Raw genomic sequence first — 10,398 nt, forward strand, 5'->3', positions numbered from 1 at the left:
TTGGTTTGATTCTTAAAGAATTAGTTCGAAAAACAGTGGTAAAATTCGATGATGAATCAGAAATCATAGAGTTAATTGCAGAAACATTCGGGCAAATTCATGTTGCAGATATATGTGCAGCAATGGAACATGTTAGAAATGATGTATTTCATTCAGTTCAAAATGAGAATAACCTTTAATAGAAACATATTATATAAAGAAAATAATCAAAAATAATAAAAAAAATAAATAAAGAAAAAAAAAATAAAAATAAAAAATATACTGTTGGGAGGGGGAGATAAAATTCAAAGAATGAAGATTGAATAAACAAACGCTAGCGTTGGGAAAATTTTTTTTGATTACTTTTTGATATTTTTGAATTGAAATCAACATCAAAATATTCAATCGAATTCTATATCATTATGAGAAAAATTTTTATGCCTACAAAAATCAATATTCACAATTTTAAAAGATGAAAAAAAAAATCGATATAAAAAGAAAAATGAAAAAACAAAAACGCCGTGACTCGAACCAAACAAACAGATTTCGTCCCCTATTTCCCCCACAAGTAGCCTAATTATACTACTTCACACCCTCAAATAATAATTTGTAACATATTTACAATATAACCCCCTAGGTGCCCCTGGGATCGTCCCGACCGCATTATATACCTACCCCCCAAACATGAATTATCCCTAATAAAACCAACCCAAATTATTATACATGTTATATAGGTACAGAGGTAAATATAATTTTGTAATATTTGAAAAAAATTAAAATTCTAATTAAATGAATTTTTCTTAATTCTTAAAATATTGATATATTTTTATCGCATTTGAAATAATGATTTACTTATTATAAAATAATGATAAAATTGAAAGGGAATAATTCTCATACATAATTATGCATATTAAATTTTTTTCATATCACTTTATTTCGACTTGTTACAAAAAATTTCTCGATGGGATTTTGAAATTTGAAGTTCCATTAAATAAAACATCATTAACATTTAGTATTTATATTGATTTAATCATTGCGATTGAAATATACTCTTTCTAATAAAAATCGAACAAATTTTGATGATGGAATAAAATTACTCATTAAAATTATGCATTTATGCCAAGCAAATTTTGTTTTTCTGAGTTGTAGCAGAAGATCTGTACAGATCTGTACATTAATTTAAGAAGATCTTTTTTTTTAAAATCTGCCATTTCTATATGGTTGTGCATCAATGAACCATTATGATAAATAATAACATAACTTAGTAAAATCAGTTTCTACAATTGCTCAAACTTTTAAGACAACGAAATTGATTTATTTAACGTTCAATTTATTGAGTTACACTTTTGACATTTTTTTCACATTTTATAAGGTTAACGGTTTTGTCGGATAATCCAGTGGAAAGGTTACTCAATTATTACGTTCATTTTTTTCAATTTTTGAATCATAACTGTTAATTTTTTGAACTTTTTGATATATTATCAATATTATCAATAATCAATGGGAAATGCCTATTTCTCCATGGTTTTTATTGCGTTAGCACATTTATCTTTTTTGAAAACAAGTAGTGATAGTAATAGTGTTCCCATTATGTCTTTTTCACGAAATGAAAATCATAATTCAGGAAAATTGTTTACAAAACTGATCAGTTTGGCATATAATTATAAAATTAGCATATACAGTCGATTTCTCCTGCTTACTCGTATTAATTGTTTCATAAAACGAACAATTATATCTGAAGATTTTACTCATCAATTAATTCGCTTTGAGATTAATAAATTATCTGAAATTAAACCATTCAACCATTCTAATTCATTGTTTTCACATGCAAAAAATTTTGTATTTTTTCTACTGAAATTCACAAGAGGATCAAAACAATATGAAAACATGTACTATATTCAAAATCCTAATCTCATTTATAATTTCAATTTTTTGATACTAATTTTTGTTTTTCTTTATAGTTTCGTTTCATTAATCAGTAATAAAAACCAAATAACAATATCAAAGAGTTTTCTTCCTTTTACTTTTTCTCTTTTTTCTATTTATTCATTTTCAGCAACATGGAATGCTAATACAAAAACACTTACAATTACAAATTTAGATGATATTGGAAACTTAAAAAATTATGGCACTTTAGCAGAAAATGTTATTGTTTCAAGTGGTGTTACGACATTACCATATTGTGCATTCAATAATTGGATTTCAATAATAACAGTTCAGCTTAGTAATACAATTACTACAATTAATGAATTTGCATTTAATAACTGTTCCAGCTTACAAAGCATTGAAATTCCAAGTTCAGTCCAATCAATTGGAGGTGCTGCTTTTCAATTTTGCTTTAGTTTATAAACAGTTAAAATTTATGGAAATATTGATACGATTTGTGGTTATGTATTTTTTGGTTGCACTTCATTAAGTTCTATAATTCTTCCAAATTCGATTGTAACAGTTGAAACACTTGCTTTTTATGCCTGTATTAGTTTAAAAACGATTAATTTAGGAACAAATATTAAAACAATTGGATATCGTTCTTTACGAGTTTGTGAAAATTTGGAAACAATTATTATCGGAAATAAATTCGAAATAATTGATGAATATGCCTTTGATACATGTAAAAAATTAAAAAATTTCACAATGCCAAGTTCTCTAAAATCTCTTGGAAATTATACATTCCAATATTGCTATGAATTAGAAACAATTGAAATCAAAGGAAATATTCCAGAAATAGGAGAAAATACTTTTAATTTATGTTCAAAACTAATAAAAATTGTGATTCCTAATTCAGTCACGACAATTGGAATAAAATCATTTTATCTATGTAAAGCTTTAAAAACAATTGATATTGGAGATAATATTAAAACGATTATGGACAATGCATTTCAATATTGTTCGCACTTGGAAACAATAATTGTTGGTAACAAACTAGAAACAATCGGTGAATATGCATTTGGTTCAAGTATTGCTTTAAAAAATTTCACAATGCCAATTTCACTTAAATCTCTTGGAATTCGTGCATTTCAATCATGTTCCAATTTAGAAACAGTTGAAATCAATGGAAATATTCCAGACATTGGTAATTATGTATTTTATTATTGTTCAAAACTAACAAATGTTACAATTCCTAAATCAGTTACTTCCTTTGGCGATCATGCATTTTATAATTGTAGAGCTTTAAATGTAATATATATCGAAGGAAGTATTCAAACAATCGGTGATTATGCATTTGCCAATTGTAATCAACTTAAATGTATCTATTATAATGGAAATAGTGAACCAGAATTTAATGAAAATGCATTTATAAACGTTCCAACAGATACAATTATGGTAACATCAGCATATACTAGTACTTCTTTTGGGAATATGTTAATCAGTAAAACAACAATTGATCAATGCCTTCCTCCAACGTTTACTTTTACAAAGTTAAATACATTTACAAAATCAAATACTTTTACAAATTTAAATACATTTACTAATTCAACATCAAATGATTTAACATTAACTCACTCTTTAACATTAATATATTCTTTTTCAGTTTACCAATCACTAACTATATCGTTTTATATAATAGAATCATATGTATTAACTCTGCTTAATCATTTTTCAACATATATTGCTACGAAGTATGTAACATATAATTTCACGGTAATTTATTATTCATCTTTATATAGTTATTATGAGTATTCATTTTTTTATAAACATATTGAGCAAAATGAAATAAATAATAACAATAGTATATCATCCGACATTTTAATCGGAATTATCTGCGGATCAGTTGCTGCAATTTTAATAATTATCGGAATAATTGTTTTTGTATTTCATCACAAGCAAACAAAAGAAATCAAACAACATTCAAATTTATTTAAAGGAAATTCTTTTTCAGATGAAGATGACATTGTCAAAAATGTTGATAAAGAATTTTATGAACTTGCACAAGAAGAAAATGACAAATGGATTTAATATACCATTTTAATCATTAGATTTCATAAAGAATAGCCTTAATAAAGATAATTAAAATATATTTCTCTTTTTGAATATTTAATCATACTAATCGATTGGATACCGTCAATCTAATATTGAAGAAGATCCATTTGCAAAAGATTTCAAAGAAGATAATATCGTTAAAATAGGCATTTAAGGGGTGAAATAGTAATATGTTCCAAAAATATTGATATTTTCTTTAATTTGAATGAATTTTCTGTTAATGAAATTCATACTTGAAAAGTCTGGATTTCACATTAAATGACGTTTATTTATTAATTAAAAAATTTTTAATTTTATTAACTTTGTTGTTATTAAAAAAGATTGTGAGTTATTAACCATTATTTTATTAATTCATTTTATAAACAATGAAATATGTTTAAATGAACCAGATAATTATAATATATACGACTTTAGTATTATAGAATTTTAAAGTTTGAAAATTTATGTTAACTCCAAGGGAAAAAGCATTATGAAATCACTCAAAAAATATGAACGGATAAAATAGACAAACATTTATCAAATTGAGCAAGTGAGGTAAGACATATATGTCAAGGAACCAAATTAGCGGCCAGTCAAATCTGTAATCGTAAAGCGTATTTAATGACATTTAATAACAGTCCTTCAGGCTGCACCAACTTCTTTATGTTGAAAAGAACTATTATTCTCATGAGTTGATCCAAATCAATCTTATTGAAGGTAGAATTGATTCCTTTGAAGCTCGAATTGATAATCTTCTTGAGACTGAAAAACTTAGTCTTTATTTTATAGAGCAAGACAAAGCCACTTTCATACGTGAAATTTCCAATTCTTTATCAGTCATCCGAAAGATTAATGACAACATCAAATTAAATTTTCAATCATCTGAAAAATATAACTTTAATCAGCCGACGCATGTCTTCGAAAACATCCAATTTTTACCGCCATATGGATATAGCATTACTAATGAAGAAGAAAGTATTTGGTCATTTCAATGGGGCCCTTAATATATTAAAAGGTAAAATTGATGTAACACTTCAATATGACGAACATATATTTCCACTTGAAATTAAGTCCGGTAAATCGATGGGAGCTATTCCACGGTCAGAACATATCTTACAATTAGCCGCGTATATATTTATGATGAAAGAGAAACATCCAGAAAAATCGGGTATTGTTAAGGTATTGAAAATTCAATCAAAATTCTTAACGAAAAGTTCAGTGAAAAAGCCGCCGAGGAAGTGGCGGTTATGCCTAATCGAATGTTTTTTATCGTTTTTGTATTCAATAGTAAATGACGCGGTTATTTCGGTTTTTGAATAAAAGTTTGGAGCTAAAAAACAGATCAACCTGTCATAAATTGTAACTAGATAATTTTCCACCATGACAAAGCAAACAAAAAATGTGTTAATGTATTGATCAATCATTATGATGTGATTAAATTTTTTGTGGTAATTGTTTATTCAGGAGCATTTCAAAAAAATCCTATATTAACTCAATTTCTATGAAGTTAATGAATAATATATTATTTTGTGCTTAGATTTCAACATTATTATTTAAGTAATGAAGAACTGGGATTATTCAATCATACTCTCAAAATGCAAAATAAATATTTATCAAAAAACTAATGGTTTCAAATGAAAATGATACATTAAGGTATTAGTGAGAGGCTAAAAAGAAAAAAATGTCTCAAATAATTTCCAAAAGCTTACGAATTGCCAATGTTCGCCACGATAGATAAAACATAGAAATTTAAATACTTTACTCACTTAAAATGTTTCCATTTTTTGGGAATTTTCCATTGAAATTCAATTTGCAGCGTGCGTTCAAATAACAATTGCGGTTAACTTAAAATAAATCCAATTAATGTCTCTCTTTGCTTCAACTCTTACAAATCTTATTGGCGACTGTCATTCATTGGAACAAGACGAGGTTTTTGGTTTAAATCAAGTTGGAGCTGAAACATATTCCAAAACATATATTTTTCTAAAAGCTCAAAGAACAATTTTAGTAGATGTTCAAAAATCACTTTCTAAATTGAGCAAAGACACTAAGTATAGTTCGCTTGACTTCGTCGAGTATTTAGTTGAGAGTCTTCTAATGGCAAATTTTGGATTCATTTTTCAGCAAGCTAAAAATGCAATACCATCTATCAGGGCTTTTATTGAAAGTGAAAGGTTACCAACAAATGTCAAAAAGCTATGTCAAAAAGTTTTATCTTCATCCATAGCATTATCTCGAGTTTTTTCAATCATTGAATGCGTTGAACCACCAAAACGCCCTGTAGATGAGATGCCAAAACCATCAATTAAGCCCGAAGATATGCTTGTTTTGTGTCGTATTTGTGAAGAATATGTTCCTTTGTCTTTGATTGAATCTCATTCTAACTCCTGTATGCGTGCGTATGAATCCGAGTATAAAATCATGACTGTTGACGACAGAATCACTAAGCTTGAGAACTCTATCAGAAATAATTTCCTAAATCAGCCATGGCCGGGTGATGAAAAAAAATGCATAGAAACTTATCTCCCCATGTTTCATCTTATTCTTCTCCTTGAGAAGGTTCGTAAAGTCAGTACATCGTCATCTCGAGATGCCGAAATAATATCATATACTAACAAATCACTCAAAACTCTGCAAATTCCGCCAGACCAGAACGCAGAGTCTATGCTTTCTAAAGCCAAAGAGCTTACAATTCAAAAGCTTCATGCTTGTTCAACATTAACAAATGCTACTAACGAACTTCAATCTACACGTGTTACTGGCAATAATACGCCTTCTATATCGTTATATGTTTCCATAGCTGATTTTGAGTTTATTAAAGCCATTTCAAGTGGTACATATGCTCGAGTATTTCTTGCCATTAAAAAGAAGACAGGTGACATCTATGCGATTAAGGTAACATCAAGGTCATCACTTGCGCAAAAAAACCAGCTCCAAAGGCTCATCACAGAGAAAGACATCTTGCTCCAGAACGATAACCCATACATTGTAAATTTCTGTATGTTTCAATGCCCATCAAAAAGTTGACATCGGTTTTTGATGTGAAACAGGTCAAAAAGTGACGCTCATCGAATTTTGATGGGCTTTTAAATGTTTAACTAACACATAGATTATTCAATTATAGGAGTCCATAACCTATATTTAGTGATGGAATATCTCCCTGGTGGTGATTTATATTCCTTGTTAAACAAAATCGGATGTTTAGATGAGGTAAATGCAAGAATTTATACCGTTCAAATAGTTAAAGCATTAGAATGTTTACATAACTTAGGTATTATTCATCGAGATCTTAAGCCAGATAACATTTTAATTACGGATGAAGGTAAACTTAAACTTACAGATTTCGGTTTAAGTATATTTGGTACAGCAGATCGTTGTATGGTTGATGACACCAACAATATGACACAATCGAATGATAATGATAATGGATCATTTGTAGGTACACCTGATTATTTACCACCAGAAATCATTCTATCACAACCACACGATTTCACAGCTGATTATTGGTCATTAGGCATTGTTATCTTTGAGTTAGTTATAGGCGTACCACCATTTCATCATAACACTGAGTTTGAAACATTTTCTGCAATATTGTCAAATCATATTGATTGGTCCCTTTATGAAAATGACTTAAGTCCTGAACTAATTTCATTATTAAAAGGATTATTAGAATCAGATCCCACTAAAAGACTTGGAGCTAAAGGGATCAACGACATTATGAGTCATAAATGGTTTGAATCAATTGATTGGAATAATATTGATTCATTACCACCACCTTTTATACCAGAAATTGATAATAAGTTAAGTACCGAATATTTCGAACAAAGATACACTTGGAAAATTAAAGACGATGAAGATATTATTGAAGATATTAAAGAAGCCAAAAAAGGCGAAAAAGAAAAAGGAAAAAGTGACGAAATCGATGAAGACATTTTACAGTTCCCGTCGGTGGACGTTAAAAAACTGTCGCATGCAAACAAAGAGTTAATGAGAAAAATGAAACATAGAGCAAAAAGTGACATCGACGATACGTTGGGGGGTACCAAATTTGCCGATATACCAATATCAAAAAGTTTCACTGCAGATATTGTCGAACAAGAACTACCAAAAGTTTATCTTCAACAACAACAATTACATCAAAGTGAAAATGACAAGGAATGAAAATATGCGATAAAAGAAATGTATTTAGTAAAAAAATGTTTGTAATTAAATGATTTACCAACAAAATAATACCAAACTGTTTGCGTTTAAGGAAACATTCTGAAGCTGAAGTCAATGAGAAAATGTTCGAAATTGTTAATTTTTTGGATTTAGAGAATTACATGGAATGTTATCACTTGGGTGTGGTTACATCATGAATTTAGAAAATTATATACAAGTTTAAACGCAATATTACTCATAAGAACAATTGGATCAGTCAGATTTAGAACTAAATCTTTGGTAAATGCGTTTGCTGTTCTTAACAGATGAAGATAAAAAATTACATGTATAAAATTAATAATAAATTCTATTATATTCATGTTAACCTTAAAAACATTTGAGGCACCATTTATAAATATGAAATTAAGTTGCTTCAGTGAATGATAAATTGAATAATATATGTTTATTTAATAATGTTGATGAGAAATATATTTATAAAATGTAATGCGACTTGAATTAAAATGTAATTTATTTCAAAACTTTCTGTGTTTTAAGATTTTAGCGAGTATCTTTGGAATTTGCAATTGCGTTTAATGATGATGGACTTCCGTCTCCATTAAATCCAAAATTAGTATTATTTTCATTAGTTTGAAATGATTTAACTCCAAATCCATTAAATCCAAAATTAGTATTATTTTCATTAGTTTGAAATGATTTAACTCCAAATCCATTAAATCCAAAATTTGTATTATTTTCATTAGTTTGAAATGATTTAACTCCAAATCCATTAAATCCAAAATTAGTATTATTTTCATTAGTTTGAAATGATTTAACTCCAAATCCATTAAATCCAAAATTAGTATTATTTTCATTAGTTTGAAATGATTTAACTCCAAATCCATTAAATCCAAAATTAGTATTATTTTCATTAGTTTGAAATGATTTAACTCCAAATCCATTAAATCCAAAATTTGTATTATTTTCATTAGTTTGAAATGATTTAACTCCAAATCCATTAAATCCAAAATTTGTATTATTTTCATTAGTTTGAAATGATTTAACTCCAAATCCATTAAATCCAAAATTTGTATTATTTTCATTAGTTTGAAATGATTTAACTCCAAATCCATTAAATCCAAAATTTGTATTATTTTCATTAGTTTGAAATGATTTAACTCCAAATCCATTAAATCCAAAATTTGTATTATTTTCATTAGTTTGAAATGATTTATCAGAAATTGGATCAAGTTCAATATCTTTAGCAGTAATTTCAATTCCTTTTTGTTCAAGAAGTAATTTAACTATTTCTGTATGACCTTTACCAGATGCCCAAATAAGTGCTGTCCAAAATAATTTAAATAATTTTCAAATATTATTTTGAAATATCAAATTATGAAAATAAATATTATCTTTAGCATTGATATCAATTCCTTCTTGTTCAAGAAGTAATTTAACTATTTCTGTACGACCATTCCAAGATGCTGTAATAAGTGCTGTTTTAAATAATTTAAATAATTTCCAAATATTAATTTGAAATATGAAATTATTAAAATAAATTTTAAATAAAACAAATAAATATCTTTAGCATTAATATCAATTCCTTCTTGTTCAAGAAGGAATTTAACTATTTCTGTATAACCATATTCAGATGCTCTAATAAGTGCTGTATTAAATAATTTAAATAATTTCCAAATATTATTTTAAAATATCAAATTATTAAAATAAATCCAAAATAAAACGAATAAATATCTTTATCATTAATATCAATTCCTTCTTGTTCAAGAAGTAATTTAACTATTTCTATTTGACCATTTCTAGATGCAACCATAAGTGCTGTTTTAAATAATTTATATAATTTTCAAATATTATTTTTAAACATGAAATTATTAAAATAAATTTTAAATAAAACAAATAAATATCTTTAGCATTTATATCAATTCCTTCTTGTTCAAGAAGTAATTTTAATATTTCTGTATGACTATTTGCAGATGCTAATGTAAGTGCTGTACTAAATAATATAAATAATTTCCATATTTTATTAAAAAAACTTCAAATACTTAAAGCAAACATAAATCACAAAAAACAAAAATCACTTGCATTAAGATCAATTTCCTTTTGCTCCAGAAGGAATTTAAATATTTCAACATATCCATTTTCTGTCGCTATGATAAATGCTGTTTTAGAATCATTAAATAAAATCCAAATATTTACATAAAATTTGAAATGGTTAAAAGTAATATTAAAAATTCTTTGTAAACGCCTTTTGCATTTATATCAATTCCTTTTTGTTGGAGAATTAATTTTACAAATTCAATATTT

The 10,398-nt window shown here is 27.0% G+C and overlaps 2 protein-coding genes across 2 annotated transcripts; both read left to right on the top strand.

Annotated features, from left to right (window-relative positions):
* Positions 1-5,802: 5,802 nt before the first annotated feature.
* GO595_006543 (AGC family protein kinase) lies at positions 5,803-6,966 on the top strand (the record flags this gene model as incomplete). Its single annotated transcript, XM_067919908.1, has 1 exon — positions 5,803-6,966. One exon carries the CDS (start codon positions 5,803-5,805, stop codon positions 6,964-6,966), a length of 1,164 nt encoding a protein of 387 aa, XP_067773421.1.
* A 120-nt stretch (positions 6,967-7,086) lies between these two features.
* On the top strand, positions 7,087-8,100 carry GO595_006544 (AGC family protein kinase; the record flags this gene model as incomplete). The annotated part of the gene is made up of 1 exon (XM_067919909.1): positions 7,087-8,100. One exon carries the CDS (start codon positions 7,087-7,089, stop codon positions 8,098-8,100), a length of 1,014 nt encoding a protein of 337 aa, XP_067773422.1.
* Positions 8,101-10,398: the final 2,298 nt, after the last annotated feature.

The sequence above is a fragment of the Histomonas meleagridis genome (genome assembly GCF_020186115.1).
Source record: "Histomonas meleagridis strain 2922-C6/04-10x chromosome Unknown contig_44, whole genome shotgun sequence".
NCBI lineage: Eukaryota > Parabasalia > Tritrichomonadida > Dientamoebidae > Histomonas > Histomonas meleagridis.